General features: G+C 52.0%; 6 protein-coding genes across 6 annotated transcripts; 4 read left to right on the top strand and 2 right to left on the bottom strand.

The window, feature by feature from the left end:
- Positions 1-5,214: 5,214 nt before the first annotated feature.
- CMQ_7334 (uncharacterized protein) lies at positions 5,215-6,170 on the top strand (the record flags this gene model as incomplete). Its single annotated transcript, XM_014314339.1, has 2 exons — positions 5,215-5,644; positions 5,827-6,170. The coding sequence occupies 2 exons, from the start codon at positions 5,215-5,217 to the stop codon at positions 6,168-6,170; spliced, it is 774 nt and encodes a 257-aa protein (XP_014169814.1).
- A 1,536-nt stretch (positions 6,171-7,706) lies between these two features.
- CMQ_7408 (major facilitator superfamily transporter) lies at positions 7,707-9,338 on the bottom strand (the record flags this gene model as incomplete). Its single annotated transcript, XM_014314413.1, has 1 exon — positions 7,707-9,338. One exon carries the CDS (start codon positions 9,336-9,338, stop codon positions 7,707-7,709), a length of 1,632 nt encoding a protein of 543 aa, XP_014169888.1.
- An 807-nt stretch (positions 9,339-10,145) lies between these two features.
- On the bottom strand, positions 10,146-11,665 carry CMQ_7376 (uncharacterized protein; the record flags this gene model as incomplete). Its single annotated transcript, XM_014314381.1, has 8 exons — positions 10,146-10,382; positions 10,436-10,784; positions 10,846-10,935; positions 10,990-11,030; positions 11,094-11,160; positions 11,215-11,256; positions 11,325-11,452; positions 11,519-11,665. The coding sequence occupies 8 exons, from the start codon at positions 11,663-11,665 to the stop codon at positions 10,146-10,148; spliced, it is 1,101 nt and encodes a 366-aa protein (XP_014169856.1).
- A 3,241-nt stretch (positions 11,666-14,906) lies between these two features.
- On the top strand, positions 14,907-16,775 carry CMQ_7493 (flavin-binding monooxygenase; the record flags this gene model as incomplete). The annotated part of the gene is made up of 4 exons (XM_014314498.1): positions 14,907-15,127; positions 15,193-16,154; positions 16,218-16,454; positions 16,507-16,775. The coding sequence occupies 4 exons, from the start codon at positions 14,907-14,909 to the stop codon at positions 16,773-16,775; spliced, it is 1,689 nt and encodes a 562-aa protein (XP_014169973.1).
- A 303-nt stretch (positions 16,776-17,078) lies between these two features.
- On the top strand, positions 17,079-18,966 carry CMQ_7679 (heavy metal translocating p-type ATPase; the record flags this gene model as incomplete). Its single annotated transcript, XM_014314684.1, has 2 exons — positions 17,079-18,089; positions 18,193-18,966. 2 exons carry the CDS (start codon positions 17,079-17,081, stop codon positions 18,964-18,966), a joined length of 1,785 nt encoding a protein of 594 aa, XP_014170159.1.
- Positions 18,967-19,600: 634 nt separating this feature from the next.
- CMQ_7415 (haloacid dehalogenase-like hydrolase) lies at positions 19,601-22,166 on the top strand (the record flags this gene model as incomplete). Its single annotated transcript, XM_014314420.1, has 2 exons — positions 19,601-21,029; positions 21,082-22,166. The coding sequence occupies 2 exons, from the start codon at positions 19,601-19,603 to the stop codon at positions 22,164-22,166; spliced, it is 2,514 nt and encodes an 837-aa protein (XP_014169895.1).
- Between the last annotated feature and the right edge of the window lie 120 nt (positions 22,167-22,286).

Genomic DNA, 22,286 nt, shown 5'->3' with positions numbered 1-22,286 from the left:
ATGGGGTGCCTTGTGCGGTCAGTCCACACGGCGCAACGCTCCCAAGGATTCAGTGTACATTCGTACGGAGTAAGGAGCGGATTACCGCAACTTTCCCAAAGCAGCACAGCAGCACAAAGCCCAGATGCGGTAGTCAGAAGTGTAAATCGGCCGCTGCCTGCCTTCCGACGGGCCTTCTCTCTGTGGACGCCCGCCTTGTACGGAGTACATGTTAGCGGAGGGAACGTTAGGTTGTAAGATCGCCGTACTAAGCGGAACTGCCGGGCGATACCCACGGTGACATCTGTACATGCCACCATACGGAGTATAGGGGTACTCCTATACTACTCCGTACAGCAGCGGTGTGGCAAATGCACTGTAGCATTGTTTGTAGATCGCTGTAAGAATTACGAGGAATGTGTAAAGTAATAAGAGGCAGACCCTTCGGCAGTGCCTCTAGAACTTTGTAACCAAACTACGATCGGCATCTACTAGCCCACACTTGGTATAGTGTGTCCGGACTGTTGCTCTTCCCATTTATACTTCCCTGTACGTTGTATTCCGTACGGAGTGATCCGTAATACTCCGTACCAGTTCCAAGGTCTCTGCAATCTTACTGGTGGCCCCTCTGAGAAAGTTATTTTCCCGTGTGGCGCAGGCCAACTAGATCAGGGCACCCCTGGCATCCGATTGAGGTATCCCGGTATCCATTACCTCCACATCCGCAAAAAACATCCGCTACCTCCTATAATGCTCCTTTGTGTTGAAAGATCTGCGTAGACCCACAATGCAGCTATTATGTATGGAGTACGGAGCATACAGAGTACATGGTGTACACGGAGTATTATTTATTATTTATGTACGGAGCATACTCCGTATGCTAAGATACATAATACTGTTAGCACCACGCGGGAAAAAACAAGATCAATCAAAGAGCTCTGCTCGCTTACATGCCCTGCCACGACGTGTGAGAATGCGAGAGCGAGACAGCGATAATGAAAATGGTAAAGCATCTCGGAAGTTTACGCGTAAGTTGTATTGCGGTCGTCGTAGGAGGGCAACTGCGAGGCAACACCAAGACTTACACAGGGACTAGCATAAAGACGGGCGTAGACTGGCCGGAATGGCTAGGAGAACTGAAGCTGACTGAAATACCCGTAATCATCAAACGTAGCCAATCACAAGTCGCATTCTACTTCGAATAATCAAAAGCAAAAATTCAGCTGAGTGGATATCCTGCTAGCAAGAGTAGATTCCACCGCTATTTTCGCGTCTCCATCTTGTCCACACGCCAGCACTAATCCGCAAGCCTCGCTGTCCAAGTACGACGTATGTCGAACAATACTCCGTAGAGAACTTCTCCTACTTACGATGGACAGGTTGATTATTCTGTCCTTGTGTCGCGCCGCTTTATCACAATAATGCCGCTGTGGTGCGCAAAGGCAACCCAGAACGCATTCTAATATTGGTACCATAAGTTTTTGTTGAGATAAAAGTCGGACTTCTCCTGTTACGTACAAGATGAGTTGGCCATGCCATTCAGTCTTTCCATTTATTACGAATACGACACTTCCGCACATCCGTTATTTACACAAGTCTTACTCCGTACTTTACAGCCTTTACCGGCCGGTATCGTATAGTCATGTCTTGAAGAAATGGATGCATTTACAAAAACCTTGATAGTACTCTGTAGACATTTTTTTAATTTATTTCAAATCAATCTTGTAGTCTAAGCCAATCAAGCTACACAATAAAGTTGGGGAACTAAACGAGGAGTTGGAGGAACCTTGATCCACAATATCTACAACTTTTCACTGGCTGACTACAAGGCAGAATCAGATGCCTTGCAAATACGCGTACGAAAGTTCTTTTAAAGAAAGAGGTGAGTCTCAACCAACACCCGTAATCTACATTTCCAGAAAGGCGCCCACCGACGAGGCGTCACTGGCGGAGCGGACGGGGACATGTTTGCCGGGTCTGTACGGAGTGTACCGGAACCGCGTCGCCGAGAAAGTCTGGCTGTAGTCACAGACGTGTCCGCGATAAGGTGCAAGGTCATAGTCCATTCCTAATTAGAATCTTGCGGCGCTGTGTCTAGAATGGCACGACAAAAGACGTCGCGCATAGTAGCACTAAGCTGTCCGAGGAGCGTCACGACATCGTAGCCGTTGCGCAATTCCGTCTGGATATGGCAATGCTTGCAGAGGACTTCCTCCTACCCGTCGGCCTGCCGTTAGGTGAGCTGTACTCGCGCGCCAGCAAGCATATTTTCTTCACCAAATTCATGTCAGCTCTCTTTCCAAAGCCCAAGGAAGGTCCCGCTTCCAACACGATTCAAGGCGTATATGTCAGCGGACATCGCCAAGGCCCAGCTTCTTAACGATAGGATGGCTAATGACGTAAAGCGCGCCTCGCTTTACATTGAAGAGACGGCCGGGCTTTGTAGAACGGCGGAGTTGAACGACCTAATAGTGAAGCGTCGTGGGGTTGCTTGGTTTGGAACCTTGAGACAGTAGGCATATCGCAAGATTGACCGTCGTCTGTTAGCAAAGCGCGAGGACATAATCTTTAGTTCGGGGCGATGGGGTCTGGAGGCACTGAGGCGCAGATGGAACTTTCAAATGATCAATCTGGCTTGTCGAGTGTTTTTGTATCTTTAATTGTTATTTTACCAACTAATTATCATACGGTGATAAGGCAAATAACTTGCCATCGAATACAAACTACATAAAACGGCTTTTTCGCAAAGTATTAAGACATAGCACTTTGATTGTAGAAGTTGCTCAGTCCTTACCTACCAAATAATAAAAGCCTTGCTGCAGCTGCAAGAGAAAGCTGGGAACGAGAAGAGAGGTGATAACGATGCGATGAGAGCGTTTCCGTCAGAGCCTGGCGGGGTTGCAAATAGGCATTAGATATGCAGCTCCTACATAAGGCGATGCTTGTACGAACTACTACATAATAGTATGTAGGCAAAAATGGGCGGGTTTGAAGACTGGTGCGCGTGGTGGAGAACTACATGTAGTGTGGCGCAGGGCGCTATTTATGTTAAGTAATCACAAGTCATGTGACATATGGGTGAGCCCTGATTGGTCAATCAGGGCTCCACCCTATGCAGAGTTTTATCCCTCTAGAATAGCTGCATCTTCTCCTCTACTCTACTTTAGTAATACAACCAACTAAGTCCTGATAAGTAACCAACGACTTCATAATTTAGTAGGTGATTTAATGCGCGACGGCTTAGCTCGGAAGTACGGAGTACCCAACACAGCAGTACACGCTCTTTGGGCATAATTCGACAGGTATCTTTTTTACTGCATCTTACAAAGTACTCCGTATTACAGGGGCAATTCTTTCGCCTGTGACCGTCGTAAGGAGCCACTACTTGTACAGGCCTGTACAACCTAGCCTAGCCCTATCCTTGCATTTTAACCATCTGAATGAGGCAGTGGCACGGACTACCGACTCTGACTCTGCCTTATGACTTGCCGGCCTCTTCGCTTACTTAAGGTTTTTTAGATTAGTACTCCGTATTCCCGCGTTATAAACGGTGCACAGAGCCGTACAACTAGCGGTAGTCGTACTATACCAATTTTATACGCAGTACAAACAGCACAAATTATGCCCGATAAGTACTCCTCCGTACCCCGTGTGGCTTCTACTCCGTGCACCACTAGTCTGTCACGCACGTTCTGCGTGATCACCAGTGTAAGACCCGTACGGTAATCCTTGTGGGATATTCGTCCGGACCGGTTGCACGTATCGTAGTAAGCTCTAAGGCCTTCAGAAGATCTAGTGATGGTATTTCGTTCGGTGGTTGACTCATTGAAGACCAGACTGTGCGCAGTATGCGCGCAGATCAGGGCTTCGTCTTATCTAGTAATTTCGGCGGCCGAGGTCAAGTCAGGTGACCTCGGGGAAATCCACACCCTGATCTGAGCGCACACTGCGCACAGTCCGGAGCTCCAGTCAACCACCAAGCGAAATATCATCACTAGATCTTCTGAAGGCCTTAGAGCTTACTACGATACGTGCAACTGGTCCGGACGAATATCCCACAAGGATTAATGTACGGGTCTTACACTGGTATTCGCGCAGAGACTGCGCGTACAGACTAGTGGTGCACGGAGTAGAAGCCACACCCGTATGGAGTACACGGAGAAATTACAAGCTAAGCCGATAGGGCTGTGTTAGCGCCTCGTAACGGTTAATATCCATTTTCTCGTTGTAGGGAATTACACTAATGCTTGCGATTTTCGTCCGTCTTACCACAATCTTAAAAGTTGGAGAGCGGTATATGTTTATAAGCTCGAACAAACTAGAGCAGAGAGCAGAGAACACCATGGGGCTGTATTCGCGTATAGAAGAGCCCGAGGCACTCTAGGCTTTCTCTTTTACAATTGCACACGAAAAGGGTAGCAATGTTGGCACAATTATGTTCCGCCCCCTGGCTGAGTTAGAAATGCTCATTAAACACCTCCTGCCTCCTCCGTTGCATGCCCTTAGGGAGGCGTATTAGTTCTAGGGGCATAGCTCCTTGAATGGCGACGTTAAAACGAATAAATAGGTAAGTAAATATGTTAATAAATAGATAGCTAGAAATGCCCACAGCTGGGCTATGTTCATCCTTCGTGGGCTTCTCGACAAGACTGACAATAATGAGGAGTGCTCCTTCCACGTCAGATATGTTCGCAAAGACGAATTGATAGTACAGTCATCGTACTGTGACCCTGATTTTGAGGATAGATTACGCGACGAGAAGGGCATCAATCCTTCTCTATCTGATACTAGCCCAAGCAGGATATTTCCCCGAAAATTAAACGGCAGATTATCGTTCTATCCCTGTAACTCGCGGCCTTTTGCGGCGTCAGCCCTAGTCAGCCTGAGACACTCTGGATTAGCCTCAGCGGAAGCGATCATTTAGGGCAAGCTGAACTAGGGATAGGAATGCTGATAAGCACTTGATCCTTCAGGATCAAGGACCGGAAAGACGATTGCTGTAGCGCGTGGCGCAAGGCAAACATTATGATGACTTTGGCGAGACTCTTGTCTTATTCGGGAAGTGAGGATGCGAATGACCAAAAAGCTCATCAGGGCCCGTTGCATCGTATATAAATTGACCAGTTGCTTACCGTATTTTCTTTTACGAAGAATAGAGCTGAACTGTATCTGCCCACATCCATAACAAACAAAAAAATCGCCAACTATTATATAGTTGACGACGCAGGGCTCAATATGTCCACGACCAACGACGCGGCGGTGGACTACCCCAACTTCACTGGCTACGATCGGGACGAGCCTGTGGTTGTTTACGGTCACGTCCAAAAAGCGTTGCACGGGAAGGATAGTAACGGCATGCCGATCAGCTTGCTTGTGTTTCGCTGGCACCTGCAACAGCGCGCCCCCAACCGTCGCTTCATATCAGCCTCGATCCGGGTGGTATTCAAGGATACGTCTGGCGATCAGAGTGGGAAGACATCATCTGATGACAACCTTCACGTCAGAACAGTGGCACCAAATGGCACCTACGGAATGGGCCTGACACCCGACACCATCACGCGTACATTGGCCTTGAACGAAAGCCTTGTAGCGGGGGTTACCGAAGCCACTAACACCATGGGAGCCAACTTCACGCTGATTTCGCAGGTAACGGCAACGGAGCAAAGTTTGTGATCAACGGCAATGCGCGAAGCCTATATGGCGACGGACTTTTGAAGAGACTCGACAAAACAAACAGTGATGATAGCGCCTTGTGAAACTGCGGTAAAGACCGCTGCAATGCAGCCGAATGGAATTTGTTCGAGAATACAGCCGTCAAAGGCGGGCTTCCGTCTATGTTCCATACAGTCGTTCTGCTCGAGAGAGGCGAGCTCAAGAAAGGTTCCACAGACAGGACATTCCAGGCCACATTTACGATCCGCACCCGTACAAACGGATGGATGAATAAGTTAGCGGTGTGGAAGCGTTACGGCTTCGTCTCGCCCTGCAAGCCTGTCACCTTCAACACCGGAGTACAGTGGCAGGAGAAAGAGTCGACGGAGGACAAAGACTGGACTGAAAGGCTTGGAAATGCGGATTTATTTCAGCTGTGCAACTTTTATTTGTTCCACTTGGTTCCGGCGAACAAGAAAGACGCAACACCACCGAATCACCCAGTCCAGACCCCGGCAGAGGAAAGACATCCTGTATAGTTCAGAAGTGCGGGAGAAGAGCGTTTCTGCCTATAGGTCCTTATTTTGGAGCCTCGTGGTTTACGGGTAAATCATTGGCTGCATGTATCAAATTTGTATTCGTTGTTCGTCCTATTATATTACTAGCTCTTGATGTGTATTTCCCGTTCATGATTTGTTTCGCTTCCTAGATCATGGGTTCTGAGTCAGTAACCTCCTCTCAGAAAGTTCATATCTTCTCAGCCGCAGCAGATCCAATATCCAGAAGTGATGGTCCCCTCATCCATTCCTTTGTAGCCGCCGAGTGGTTTTCAAATCCATCTATCACTAACTCGGCCTGATTCAGATGCCGAATGGTGCTTCGCATTCGGAGTACTCTGTACGGAGTGCATACTGCAATTAAGAGGGATTCGCATTTACTCCGTAAGATGAGTTTGAACGACTGTGGGGTCCCACCCCTTTTGGGATAATTTAGCAGAAGCATCACGTGCAGATCATCGCGTCTTCGAGCTGCCAAACAACAGCAATTTTGCGACCTCCATCCATTCTTTTTCGCTTGACATCGCGCTCACATGGCGTTAACTCTTCGACGACATACCTGGCCTGGCCGGCAATAGAAGCCTCTGGCCATCTCTAACTCTAATTTTACACGAATCTTGTCGAACGGGAAATCTAAAAAGGGATGTTCCCCGATCACATCGCGTCGCGTTGCTACCTGGTACGCATCGGGTGAGTCCTCAGGGACAGCTGTCAGATTGTCGGCAAGCTGGGGCTTGGAGCCAGCTCAACTGTTTTGTTGGCGCGCGACCTGTAGCGATCGTCGGCACATGATGTTATCGGGCCAGGCGGTCGCTACTGTAGGAGAGCGCCTTGGCTTTCGCAACCTTATACGGAAAGTACCACCGGTAGTTCTCGCCGTAATTCTTCGTCGCCTCTTCCTTACTTTAGGCTTTCTGCGTACGGAATGTTAGAATATCCACACGGTGCGTATCTTGGGTCTTTTAGATCTGGGACCTTTCCGAGGGTGGCCAGCTGTTCACGGGACACATCTAGACCAGATGTGTCGCAGCCGGGTATACCTAGCCGAGATCATCGCGTTGTTTAGGCAGCCTCCGCAGTCGCTACTCCTTCGCGCAAGTCGGGCCACAAGATTTTCACTGACAAAGTTCTGCTTTACATGAATCTTTTGGCCTTTATTCTTTGTTCCGCGTTGCTGCTAAAGCTTGCTGTTATACAGGGGAAATTCGTTCAGAAACCTCGCTCCCAGACAGTGTCTCTCTCAAGGAGGAAGATACTACTTTAGAGGGGGAAGATGCTTCAGTGGGAACCCTCAAAGCGCTCCGCGGCGAAGAAACTGACCGAAGACGAGTAGATCATGGAACACTGGTATTTTAGTACCAGAACATGTCTTCTATGTAGAGTTAGGAGGTCTTCTGTTTCCATAAACTCAGCTCGGTGAGACTGTCTCCCGACGGAGGGACAATCCCCGAGATAAATGGTCTTCCCGACTCCAAAGCGCAGATAGAGGTTCTAACCTCACGGTTCCTTCATAAAGCTTCATTCAGCCATTTTCCAGTAGCGAGGAGCGGACCACCGACGTAACTCCTTGCCTTTCCATATCATCAACAGGAAAGTTAGGGTGCATCCCAGAGACAGGAATCCGGCCATAATGAAGCAGTTCTGGAGGCCCATATTGGTGTACCACGGCGTGATGGCGTAGGATATGCCGAAGCCGAGGGTGTTGCGGACGATGATGATGCCTGTGGTGGACTCGCCGCTGATGTCTTTGAAGCTGTCGACATTGTAAGAGAGCGCGATGCTGCCGCCGGTGACGACGGAAAAGGTTAAGATGCCGAGGGCAATGGCCAGGCCGGACCAATTGACCTGGTGGGCGGCACCAACGCCCCAGGTGATGAGGCCGACGCAGGAGAGGATGGAAGATAGGGCGAGTGGCCAGAGGCGCTGCTCAGGCTCGCGGATGCCGCCGTTGCGGCGGGCCAGCCAGAGAGTGATACGATCGGCGACGACACCGGCCCAAAGGCAACCGACAGCGGCGCCGACGATGGGGCCAATGTAGATGGAACCAACGAGGCCGCTGGACCAGTTGTAGGGAGCGGCGCTGAGGACGGGGCTGGCGGTGCCATTCATCACGTTATACCACGACAGATTGATGCCGTAGATGAAGCCGGCCCAAACGACGGAGGGGAAACGGAGGAGGATCAGCAGTGGCGTGTACATGGCGATGAACATGTCCTCGACGCTGGGACGGCCGGGCAGGTTGACAAACGGCGCCAGCTTCTGGAGGTAGTCCTTTTTGGCAGCGAAGGAGTGGGTGGTCTGGCGAGGCTGAAAGGGGACAGCAGCCAGTTCTGGGTCTTTGCTGGCGGCTACAGCTGCAGACGGGTTCTTCTCGTCGTCGACAAAGAGAGGGCCGTCGGAGAGCGGCTGGTCGTCGGGTTGCTCGAGGCCCTCGAGCGTGGTACGGACGTACATGGTCTCCTCGAGGAAGAAGAAGAGGATGACGAGGGTGAGGGCGACGACCATGGCGCCAAACTTCATGCACCAGCGCCAGCCGTAGGCGAGGCCGAACCAGCCGGCGACGAGGGGTCCGAGGAAGTTGGAGCCGAAGAGGATGAAGACGTAGAGGCCCATCCAGGCGCCGCGATTGTGGGCGAAGAAGACGTCGGGCACGGAGACCTCGGGCAGCGACTCGATGGGCGAGAGGAAGATGCCGATGAGGATGCGGGTGGCGTACCACTCGCCGAGGGAGTGAATGTAGGCAGACCAGACCATCATGGGGATCATAGCCAGGGTGGAGCCGAGATAGACGCCGCGACGGCCAAAGGTCAGGGCAACGGGCTGCCAGAGCAGACAGGCCCAGCCGAGGAAGAGAAAGGTGAGGCCGGAGCCCTGGACGAGCGAAGCGGTGGAGATGCCGGTGTCGATGGTGATGTCGGCCAGCAGGGAGTAGTGGAAGGTGCTGGCGAAGCCGGTGCCGAGTGTATAGACGACCATCATGGCGGCCGAGAGGCGTTTCCGGCGGTCGGACCAATTGAGCGGGTCCTCGGGGTCATCGCTGGGGCGCGGGATAAGCTCAATGTCACCCTTGGCGTGCGCCGACGAGAGCTGGCCGGCGACGTCGACCAGGTGGACAGTGCCAGGAACGACGGGCAAGGGGGTGTCAGCCATGGTGGACAATTCGTGGTTGAGGTCGAGAGGCAGGAGAGGAGGAGGATGTGTTCTAAAAAAGACGAGGAAAGACGGGATGCTTTAAGGAAGAGCGATCTGCAGTCAGTCATCGGCTGAGCTGATAAGGCGGACAGGGTGGCCTGTGATATGTAAAAAGTAACAAAGCTCGGCCGGAGATGTCTCTACATGCGACATGCAGACGACAGCTCAGCCACTTCACCGCAGGTTGTGCGGTCTGAGACCTGTGTCTTATCTGTGCGCTGGGGGATCGGCACAGCTTGTGCAGATGTCATTGGCCGGGCCAACGGGCAGCTGAGGATGTAACGTATTCGCTATCGTCCTGTTGGCAGCGCTTGATAAGGCGGAATTGGACGCAGCCTGACGATTGTTCCGACTATCGGGTGGCAACCGGGTATCTTGTTGTACTTTCTTGCATTTTGTCTCATTTCTGGCTACTCATCTCCACAACCTCAACACTCTACTCGCTGCTATTATGGTCTCTGCGCCCTTAACCATCATCGAGGCCGTGTCGGTGCCGACAAGACCGCTTACCAACCACCGTCAATCGATCAACTCGATTCCGGATGCACTCTACCCCTCGCTGGTCCCATGGCGGCATCGTTGCGCGACCTCGACTTCTTCGTGACGGTCGTTTTGGCCGAGAAGCCGAACTTGCTCGGCCCCAGGCTGATGTCTTCATCTGACTGGCTACCTAGCAACCTAGTTTGGGAACTGCCTCGCCGGCACCACACAGGTGGACACACAAAGTAAACACAGCATCTGGTAATTTCTGTAGACTTCCCACTTCTATGCATCTAACGGCTTCTGCGCGTAGGCCAGACCGCCGTAGATGTAGGCATGCACCTTCAGCCCTCGCATCTCCCGACGGACATGGGCTGCGTACACGCTAATCTGCTCGGGGGTCCATCCAAGCGAGGTGGCCATCATGCCTACAAAGCCCTCGGTATCATTGGCCAGGGTAACATACATGTACCGGCCAACTTCGTGCAGTAGCGGGTCATCTGACCATTCCGAAATGGGGAGCTACACCGGCTTATTAGCAAGATCTCTTTGGTGAGAAGACAATTCCGACGGACCTTGTACGCCTTCTCGGTAATATTGACAAAGCCCGCTTCAACAAGAGCCTTATGCTGCAAGCCTTCCTTTATAGGATTGAAAGAAACGTTCATGCCCAGCTTCCGGGCTCCTCCTTCAAAAATTTGACTCCATTGTGATATCGCCGTCTTTTCTGTTACGGTACCGTCATCCGACGTGATGTGGCCGTCAAAGTCAAAGGTTTCGATGTAGCCACCGGGTTTAAGCACCCTGTAGGCCTGTTTGAAAAGCTCTGTCCAGTTCTTTACGGAGCCGCATAACCAGCGTAAGTGTACGAAGTCGACTGAGCTGTCCTCAAACGTCCACGAATCCGTGAAGTCATCGATTTGGCTGGCATGTTATGAGTTAAATGTACAGAGGGGAGACACGACGCTAGAATGGGAGGAAATACAAGGACAAATTGGGCGGAACCCATTCTGGCTGGATTGGAGACAGATCGGTTCCGATGACGTTCGCCTCAGGGTGCTCGTCTGCAAAGTCGCTTTTCTTTCTTAGTTTATACTCGCGATGGAACAAAAAGAAAGGGGTGACAAACATTGCCCAAATGCCAGTTCCTGTACCAATATCCAGGACTTTCTGTAATAAACCACCGCGTTAGGTATGGCGAGTATTGGCGCTTGTGCTTTGGCAAATCCTTACGTCCATATGGTCTGGCAAAGGTGCGTGGTAGAGTTTGTCACCCATTATCATGGTGAGTGCATGATGTCTATTTCCATGTCAGCTTAGTATTAGGACTGATAGTCTAGACCAAAAATTTTACCCAACGTCAAGCGTATTGTTCTGGCGGTCGTCATTAGGACCCCTTGCGTTCTGCATTAGTGGGGTGCACGCATTGAGACACGATTCTTAGTCTTCCGAATACTAGCATACCAGTAAGTGCCTTCCGTGCGCTCGCGGTGGTATGTGCGCCCGTTAAGTTCGCGGTATTGCAAGATGCTCGATCTGACAGACTCCGTAGAGCTAGCTATGTCTCCGCCAAACGACGAGTCGTTCTCATCCTAAAAAAAAACATTAGGACCAATTTCTTTCTGAGATAATCTCCGCCCTTTAAGCCATTGCAATACCTCTGAAACCTCCAGACTCGCCCAGACCTCTGGGGGTTGCAATTGGCTAGAGAGATCTGCCGCGGGGACAGTAGCTTGTGTTGCTCCAGGGACCGAAGCTACTTCTGCGGTCGGCATCTGTTCTTCAGTATCCCGGGGCTTAGCCATGTCGATGGAAGTAGTGGTGTAGGGTCGACTTTAACAGAACGTGAATGGAAAAGGGTTTGTTTTTCTAAGGGGTTGAACGAAGAGCAAAGGAGAAGGTGGGCGAGCAGACGCGAAGTAAAGGCGGGCACAAGTACTGCATACAACCCCCCCTCTTAATGACTCCTCCGCCACAAGGTCGCATGCGTTATCGTATGCTCATCCATACAAGATGTTTTTGGTTAATAACCCGAGGCCTGTACGGAGTAAACCCCCTCTATAAAGTACTAAGGTGTATCTAGCTAGCTTGGACCCGCCAACGGCCCGTTAGCGTCTTCTTATAGGAAGGCGCTCGCCGGGATGCATTCCCCGTTAGTATCTAGGCGCCGGTGTGTGGGCTAGACTTAGCCTGTTTAGTAGGAAATATCATGCACGTCGGCACAGCGCGAAGGTATACTCATACACGCGCACAGAGAAATCCTTCAAGTACTCCGTACCAGGATGGCTTATATGACAGCGACCAAAGCAACCATGTTGTTATGGGTGTTAGGTTATCTAGACAAGTTATACACTTGGCCATAATGCCGATGCTTCTCGTATGTTCTTCGGTCGTATTATTTTGTATATAAGGCTTATTAGAAAAAGGCCATCAATCCCGTCGAAACTTGGAGTTTGTAATTATCTCGTAGCAAGACACCGGTCCCTAAGCTACGTTATCGTTATGCTTCAGAATGCACGACCTTCAAGCGAGTACGATATGGTATCAATATATCAAGGTTGCGTGTCAAAGCGATTCTTATCCTGATGATAAATTCTGCTCAGTTCTTTGTGGATCACATAGCCTGTATTCCGTAGTAACCATATTTATAGAAATGGTAGTCGCAAATACAGACGGTTTTTATGTTACACCCTACTCCGTACATCGGAAACATTTAGTACAATCAGAAGGAGACCGTAAAGACGAAATATTTAATATATTGTACTTGTTCCTCTTTCACTAATTAGTCCAGCAACTATACATACTCTGCACTTTGCCATGCATTATTCCGTACATACCGTCCTTTGGTCTGTTAGTAATCAATCACCTGCTCTGGTAATTAGTCGAGATCAGAAGCACGTGATGTCGCGTGAACCCCGCTTTGTTTGTCCCAAAACACGTCCCAGGACACTCGTATCCTTTTCAAAGACTGTTCACCTTCCTTGCAACCAATTCAGCGGATCTTCACGTCAGGATGAATGCAATTCGGGAGTCGTTAATGCCACCGTTATCAAGGCAAGAGAACAGACGATCTCAGTCCACTATTTCGCCTATCCTGGACTTTCGCCCCTACTCTCATTTCTAACCTCGGCCGATGGAGGTTTTGCCTACCAGACTGCTTTGGCTGCGTGCTGTATCGTCGCCAACTGTCCCGTGGACAAAAAAGGGGTTCCTATGTCATTGACGGCAATCAGCCAGTCAGAGAGCGTGAATACACACCTATTCGTTTTCTGAAGATGCATGTTACGCGGAAATTGTTATTTTTCCGTGGGAGATAACGGTATTTGTGATTCTATATCGTGCCTATTTTTGTCTTGCATGGGCTAACGGTTTCTCTTGTCGCTATAGACCAGGGATACAACTACCCTATTGTCCCGTCATTCGACCACTGGCGCTTTCCGCACGATAATTTACCAGCTTCGTGGTCTGCTGTCCACACAATCAGTGACCAGACACGAGAGCCAGCTCCTCGAGATGCTGTCGCCTCGCGCGATCGAAAATGCCGAGTTTCGGGCTACTATAACGGAAATGGCTATGCCCACATAGTTTTACGGGCTTCAGCAGCGTGGTTTGAGGCAGACGGAATGCGTTTCCTCTTAGTGCTGCAGCAATCAACGACAGCCGGAACGGCATGCTACTCCGGCGCGACATACATGGCCTAGTCGATAAACGGCGCCTTCTTATCGTATTAAAAAGAAGGCTTGCACTCCATGTTTTGGGAAGTGCCCCAGGAGGTGTTGGTGAGCTGTTTGAACTCTATCACGACAGATACACACAGCCGCTCGAGGGAGTGGCCTTTGAATGGTTTTTTTTTTTCTTCCACGCTTTGCTTGGGCTATACTTTGCAACGAATACCTGGCGTTCTTCCGAATGGGAGTACAGCAGTTCACAGTGCTGCTCTTCGGCCTAACCACAGGCTCGTGCCTCCAGCGCGATGGTGTCTCCGGCCACAAAATCGCTGGCATTGCTAACATTCCACCCTCTGGTTCCAGACTCCACAGTGTAAGCCCCAAGAAGCCTCAGCGCTCAGAAGACTCTCGTCGGCAACAGGATTGGAAAATGCTGTCGAAGTCTAAGCAGCAGACGTAGCGACAGCGATGGCATCAGTCGTGGGTGATGGCCTTGGTTGCGCAGATGACAAGAGGTAAGCCCGAGGACGATCCACTTGTAGGATATCCTCCACGAGGACGGCGCCCGAAACACCACTACAGCATGGACGACGAGTCTCAAACTTGTGGGTGCGACTCCCGCCCTTTCGTCATCGTTCACTTTGGTGGCGGCAGCAGAGGAATTTTCAAATGTTGTGGTCGCGCCAGAGCCTGGTGCTATTACCTTACCTCCACTAGGGAAGAAACCCTGCTTTGAAATGCCCCGTCCTGCCCCCTCTTCCTAAGTATACCCAAGACAAGGGACAGTTGCTTCTTTAGAGTAAGCGAGAGTATAACTGTGACGAGCAAACCCGATGATAAACCGTGCATTTAGTTTCTGAATGACTATTATAAGACAGATTAAGGAGTAAATATTTTCCGGCATAGTTGGACCGGATATACGGAGTACGAATAGGAGAGAAACCGGATATATCAGCGATGCTAAAACCCACACCATGTCGGGCTAATTGGGCTGTGATAATCACCCTCAACACGAACGGAAGTCTAAAGAGGTATGGCTAGTTATGTTGCCTAATATGCTGTCCCAGGCATTCTCATTCAGCCATCCGTAAGGGAAAGAGCGTAGAAGCAGGAAAGCATTTGTGGCAGAATGTAGTGGCTCCATTACTGACAGTCAGAAAAGTATGACGGCCTCGCGCCGATCAATTCGCATGTATCTTTATAGTAAGCTGCCTGCAGGCTAGTCTCATGCACCCAAGAAGCGTATTGATATATGCCGCAAAGTGGAAGATCTCGAATCGAAATATAGGCACGTATTCCATCCGTGTTGGAGGAAAACACCGTCACAGCAGAATCGCGCCATTCAAGGAGGTTGAATTAGAGGAAGCTTTCTCCAACAATGGGTTCCACCAATAAGACAGACCGGACGGACGTGGGCCACTCTCATCTGTCCCCTATCTTTGCCCCCAAGCGCACGCTTTCCGTTATTGTGATCGGGGCTGGTGCGTCGGGCTTGCTTCTCGCCTACAAGCTACAGCGCCACTTTGACGATCTGTCGCTAGAGGTGTATGAAAAGAACGCAGACGTCTCGGGAACGTGGTATGAGAACAGATACCCAGGGTGCGTACACAGATTCCAGTGCTCGGTGTTTTCTTCTTACGACGTACTAACAAGTACGTCATCAGATGCGCGTGTGATGTCCCAAGCCACAACTACACCTGGAGCTTTGAGCCAAAGACAGACTGGAGCGCAAACTATGCCGCATCCAAGGAGATTTTTGCGTATTTCAAGGACTTCAGCGCCAAGCACGGCCTGGAAAAGTATGTAAGATTGCGGCACCAAGTCGTCGGGGCGCGTTGGGACGACGATGAGGCGATGTGGCACGTGCAGATTGACGACCTGGCACACGGCACTCGGGTCGAGAGGACTGCGCAGATCTTGATCAACGCCGGCGGAATATTGAACGCGTGGCGCTTTCCCCCAATTCCGGGCATCCAAACCTTCAAAGGGCCGCTCGTGCATTCGGCAGCGTGGCCCGAGGAGGAGCTTGACCTAGAGGGCAAAACCGTTGGGCTGATCGGCAACGGATCGTCAGGAATCCAGATTTTGCCTGCCATCAAGGATAAGGTGGGCAGCCTGGTGACATTTGTACGCGAGGCAACCTGGGTGGCACCACCTCTAGGCGGGGAATTTCATGCCTACACGGACGAAGACCGACAGCGCTTTTCTACGGACAAGGACTCTCACCTGGCCATGCGTAAGGAGACCGAGAAGTCGGCCAACAGCATGTTTGCCATCTTCCACAGCGGATCACAGCACCAGGCCGGGTTGCGGATGTACATGGAGGATCTGATGCGCAAGAAGCTTGCCAACCCGGAGCTAGAAAACGTCCTGATCCCAGAGTGGTCGGTGGGTTGTCGCCGTCTAACGCCAGGCACAAACTACCTTGAGAGTCTGGGGGACCGAAATGTGCAGACGGTGTATGGTGAAATCACACAGATCACGCCGACCGGCGTAGTTTGTGACGATGGCAAGGGAGAGTATTCAATCGATGTGCTCGTCTGCGCAACCGGATTTGATACGACATTCAAGCCGCGCTTTTCTCTGGAAGGTACCCAGGGTGCGAAGCTAGAGGAAATGTGGAAGGGTAGGCTCTCTCGGCGGCGGCATGTAGTATCCTATCTGTACAGGAATGGACTAACGAGATCAGATGAGCCTCAGGCATATCTAGGCATGTCCGTCGACAGGTTTCCCAACTATCTCTTCACGTTGGGACCCAACTGTCCGATAGGAAATGGCCCCGTGCTCATTAGCATTGAAGCCGAGGTCGAGTACATTGTCAAGATGCTGTCCAAATTCCAAAAGGAAAATCTTCGCTCATTTGAGGTCAAGAGAGAGGCGGTACGCGACTTTAACGAATGGAAGGATGTATGGATGAAAGAATCTAGTACGTGTCCTGTTTTCCCTCCCTGGTTTCGTGCTAGTACTGATGATAGCAGTCTGGGCAGAGGCGTGCCGATCCTGGTACAAAGCTGGTTCGGCCTCAGGCAAGATTCTGGCCCTGTGGCCCGGCTCGACGCTGCACTATCTCGAGGCCATCCATGAGCCCCGTTGGGAGGATTGGGAGTTTAAACAGGCAGCTGGCGGGAATCGGTTCGGGTTTCTGGGAAATGGACACAGCACAGCCGAAGCATTTGGGGGTGACTTGAGCTACTACATCCGCGATCGCGATGATTCGCCGGTTGACCCTGTTTTGAAACGCCTGTAGTGGAACGTACGGCTTAGCCGTAGTAACTAGTGAATGGCTGTTGTCAGCCCTGAACAATTTTGCACTTATGAGATCAGGATTTGGGATAGTTGCAATGCCAGAGTGCAAACCCTTTGCGGGGAAGATGCGGGGAAGAAGGCTGAGTCCTCGGGGAATGTGAAGTGTCCGAGCAGTCCGGCACATGCGTCTTGTACTTCGAGTGGGCAGCCAGATGCCGAGAAAAGGCACTCCTGGAATCCCAAGGAAGCTAATCTGTACCTTAACGTATTGCCTTGTATTCCTGCCATTTCAACGCAGATAGCGATGCCACCAAAGAAGACGAAGAAGAGCAATGGACTCGACACAAAAGCTGTTAGTGGTGGTGGTGTCAAGAAGGCGGATGGTGCGAGGAAGCGGACGCAAAACCGCATCGCGCAGCAGTGTTTGCGGGAGAGACGTGCGGCCAGCAGCCGCCACATGGACACGGTTTTTGAGACGATGCGGTTCGTTGCCGAGACAGACCAGTCGCAGCGTTACGCCATGCTCTTGGACGCGCACATGAAGCTGGCTGCCGAGAATCAGGCGCTGGAAGAAGCCCTCTTTCGGTTGCGTAAAAAGCTGCTAAGCCTGAGCAATTCTGCCGCCATGGCTGCCGACGATGCCGTCTACGACATGATCCTAGGTCGCGAGGGTGGTGACAGCCGTAAGAGTCACCCAGAGGCCTCGCCGACCGTCGAACCAGTCGACTTGACAACGGATGCGCCAAGGACAGTCAGTAACGAGAGTGAGGCCGGGGTTGCCTTGTCTTCGCCAGCTTCTGACAGTAGGATGGCTGAGCACGTCCACACTGATAACATATCCTTGCACGGTGAGGAAGTCGCTCCCAAGCAGCTGCAGCAACAGCAGCAGAGTACAATTTTGTGGGACGATGTGGCATTCCAAGCATCGACCTGCGACCTGTTCTTTGCAGACACAGAAACCCTGGAAATCCCGGAAATGGACCCTGGGACGGACATGCGATTCGACCTGGCTGAGCTGATGAGCGTGGTCCTTCCAACGGAAGAGGTAATGCCGCCAACAGAGCAGCAGGAACAAGTACATGTCGCGTCGCCATGGGATCTCTGCTCGTTTGCGCCACCACAGACGTTGACCGTTCAGTCCGGCAGTGCGTTCAGCAGCAAGGTTCTCCAGGCAGCGACGCAGTGCATCTCGCGGGTCCAGCAGTCGGGCCTGGTGCGCCATCTTGTTACCGACCAGATCATCGAGCAGGTCGCCGTGGCTTCCGTTCACTTGATCTCCAAGGCATCTGGCATGCAGCAGTATCTCTATGGTATGGTGAGTAATGCCCGGGTTTGTCTGGTTTCTTCTTTTCCATTGAGCTCCCCTTCTAGCCTCCTTCTCCCCTTCTTCTACCCCCACCCATACTGACTCTTCACAGAACGGTGCGGCTTACATGGAACGCGTCATGTACTGGCGTCTTGCCACGGGTGCCCGTGACCTGGTGCCCAGTCCGTTTCGGCCCACACCGCTGCAATGCGGCGTCACCGTGCCCAATCTGGCCATTGACTTTGTCAACTGGCCCGAAATCCGCGACCAGCTTCTTCTTGCCGGCAGCACAGTCGATCTTGATGCCCTGTTACGTGACATTGTGCTGAACACCGTCATTGACATTCCCCATCGCGAGATGGCCGTCAATGTCTTTGGTCAATACCATAGCTACCTTCACAGCGACAGCGGTACAAGACACAGGTCCGACGACACAAACAGAAACAAGAAGGACACAACAAACGGCACGCCGATGTGTGCTATCGATCCCGGCTGGGTATTCTATCAGATTACCCGCAATGACAAGGATTTTCGGCCCTGGGCCCCCGATCCCGTTGAAGAGGCACTTGTGCGGGAGCTCTGGCGCTGGGTCCAGGGACTCAATAGTCACTACAGTCGGCGTGGGCTATCGCTTTGCTCTCTGGCGCAAAGCTTGGAAGAACCAGAAGACTGCGTGGTGGCAACAGCGACGACGGCGTCGCCAATCTCGCCACTCGGCCTGCTTAGTGCTAAGTACTGCAAGGAACGGTCGGTAGCCTGCCGTCCATTTGCAAACACAAAGGACTGGAAGTTAAGCAAGGAATTTGCTGCGAAGTATCCATTTTTTGACTGTTCGTCGGGTGCGTATCTTATGTCTCCCGACCCATTTATTTCGGACGTATACTGACTTGACAGCTATCGCTACCTACGAGACCAATAATGCATACCCCGGTGCGTGAGATTGATGGAAGAGTTCAAAGAACACAATCAAGGGTCAAGAGACGTTTTCAAAGTATGAAGGTGTGGGATAGACAAGGACTTGTGAAACTTGGAGAAGAGAAGGACGTAATAATTGGGTCACTGCGCGGAGTGTCAACTGCCGCGGTGCATCGTGCACTAGTTAGTGCATGAATATACGAGTACTCGTACTCGTACAAGCACATTTCAACATTGACAGAGTGTCCACCGCATGCTTTCAGTTCCAAAACAGGGTAGGAGAGCACTCCGTTATCCGAATTATGCCTATATGCATAAAACCATTTGGCGGTGACGTGGGGCTAGCGCGTATCTATACTGCTGCTTGGCTTGTTAAATTTACACAATACTATTCCGTAAATCTGCTGTCATCTTTTTCTGACCATGATCTGCTAGATGCGTCGCGCTTCTCGTAAAGGGGACATACAGCATGAGGACTACGTGAATCCCAAGATCTCCATTTCGGCTAGCAGGCGCCACGCGCGGCGAGCCCGTGTGATTGTTTGAACAACCAGCAACGTTCGTTCCAAGAAAAGTTTCACCGTCCGGGATTCCAGCCTGCAATCATGGCATGCTGTGCAGTGGCTGCGTACATTGTCTGGAGGTTGGTCAGCCTTCATGATCGGCTCTTTCAGATGTACACTAAATCAGAGGAGTATCTGTGCGAGAAGGAGAAGCAAGACAAGAGAAACGACGCTAAAAGGCCTTCACAACAGTACGGAAGATGCATTTTAACAGTCCGGGGCCTAAGCTGCAGTTCATGCGTTCGCCAGATCGAAGCAGCCCTTCAGACCCTCCCAGCTGTGAGATGCGCACAAGTGTCGCTGGTGCTCCTGAGGGCAAGTGTGGAATACGACCCACGACACGCTTCATCGGCGGATCTTGTTGCCGCCATACACAAGGCCGGCTATGAAGCTCAAGAGGACGAGCGAGCGACTGCAGAATATGGCCCCAATGGCCGTCACGGCTGTATCCGGGACATGGTCGATTCTTTCTCTGCGTCCGAGGCCACCTGGGAGCAGAATGTTGCACAACACCGCCACGACTTCAAGGTCAGTGTGACACTGGCTGCTGTGTCTTGGATCGGCAGCAGTGCCTTCGCGTATATGACGCAAGCTTTCCCGTCCTCAACATCGGCTTTGCCAGCCTTGCTTTTGGTCTTGCAAGCAGTGGTGGCTCTGGCGTGTCTGGCTGTGTCTAGACGTGTCCATATGCACGCCCTGCAATCTGTGACTGGTCGCAGACCGCGGACGGTGGAGACACTGGCCTCGGCCGGCATGCTTACGGCTATGGCAGATTATATTCTAGTATGGTGCCGTGAAGCCTGCGGAAACCGAGAACCGCATGTGTTCCCCCGTCTCGGAGGCATAACTATGTTGTGTACCTCCATACTGGGTGTCCAGCTCCTAAAGACGGTGGCATCGCGGCACTCTCTTGGCCAAGTCACCCGCCTGGCCAGCTTATTCCCTCATACAGCGGCCGTCCTTACTGCTTCCAAAATCACTGAATCGACCTATGTCTCTGTGGACCTAGACATGTTAGTGCCTGGGGACACGTGTCGGATTGGTACGGGAGACCGACTTCCAGCCGATGGCCACGTGCTGTCGGGGACGGCCTGGATAGACGAGACCTGGATGACAGGCGACCATCAGCCGAAATCTGTGGACGCGGCCAGCGGAGATGCCGTCTTTGCCGGTTGTACCATTATCCAGGGCGACATCGTGGTGTGCATCGACAGTTGTGGACCCAAGAGCAGACTAGGCCAGCTGCTCGAACGTGTCTTGGCCTCAGAACAGACCACCGGCTCGGTCGAGCACGGAACCGGACTGTTTGTCGATACCATCCTCCTGCTGGTGATCGTTGCAACAGCCACATCGCGACTCGTCCAGGACTTGTCGTGGACAGAGTGCCGCCAGAGCATGACCAGCATGCTGGTGTGTGCTTGTCCTTGCACACTGGAACTCGGCGAGTCCATCTCGCTTATATCCGCTGCCGGTTCGTTCCCGTCTCATTGTTGGCCATCCCTGCACATGATCTGACATGACAGCATCTGCGGCCAAGGCGAACATCCGGCTGCACACGAATCCCCGACGGATAGAAGATGCTGGTCGGGTCAAGACGGTGCTGTTGGACAAGACCGGAACTCTGACAACAGGGGTGCTGAGTGTCAGCTGGTGCGGCCTCGCACCTCACTGGATGGAAACAGAAAAGTCCAGGGCCGAGTGGTGGGCACTGGTCGGTGCCGTTGAGCAGCACGACGATATTGCTGCGAAGCATCCACTGGCTCGAGCCATTCTACGGGAAGCCCAAGTGCAAGCGGCATCAGCCTCGGCAGCCGACAGCCGTCCACGCGTATCGGTAGTACGTGCGGACTACGAACCAGGAAGAGGCGTGCATGGCTGGCTTGTCTTGGGTGATAACACTCCTGCCATTCCAGGCTCTTCCATTAACGCCCGCCATGTTGTCGTGGGCAGCCGCAGCTTCCTCGCAGCTTTGGGTATCGAGCACGACATGTCATCCGTTCCCGAGACAGCACGCGCAGATGTGGCCACGACCGTCTGTGTGGCCATCGACCGGAAGCACGCGGGCACTCTGGTCTGCCGCGACGTTGTGCGGCCTTCTGCGCTAGAGCTCGTGCGCAGGCTCTCACAACAGGGCGTGCGCGTTGGAATGATCACGGGAGATGCTTGGAGTGCCGCGCTGCGAGTCGCTGGTGCCGTCGGCATCTCTGTGGAGAACGTTCATGCAGAGCTGCTTCCGCTGGACAAGGCCGGCGTCGTTCTAGCGGCACGGCGGCGTGGCCCTGTCGTGGTTGTTGGTGACAACCTCAACGACACGGGGGCGTTTGCTGAGTCATCATTTAGTATCTACGTCGGTTCGGATACGGTCTGTGCTGGCGAAACCGATGCGATGCTGCTGTCCGGGCAGACACGAAACGACGCGGCCCATGTGCGTGTTGATCTAGAACAGATACAAGACGTCATTCTGCTGGCCAAGACAACGATGGACCGCATCCGACAAAACCGGTGGGCAAGCCTGGCCTACAATATTGTGGCTCTGGCTTTGGCGTCTGGCCTGCTGCAAAACATCCATCATCGCCTGTATTTCTCGCCGTACGTTGCCCTGCTTTGATTTGTGTTTATAAGACACTTGTTCTAACACTGCCCTCTAGCCCGATGGCCAGCCTGGGAATGGGCCTCAACAGCACACTGGTTTTATGGAATGGTTCGAGAGTGGAATTGGCTTCAGACA

Source organism: Grosmannia clavigera, assembly GCF_000143105.1.
Source record: "Grosmannia clavigera kw1407 unplaced genomic scaffold GCSC_173, whole genome shotgun sequence".
NCBI classification, from domain to species: domain Eukaryota; kingdom Fungi; phylum Ascomycota; class Sordariomycetes; order Ophiostomatales; family Ophiostomataceae; genus Leptographium; species Leptographium clavigerum.
The sequence above is the reverse complement of the archived record's forward strand: the minus strand, read 5'-3'. Positions and strand labels throughout refer to the sequence as shown.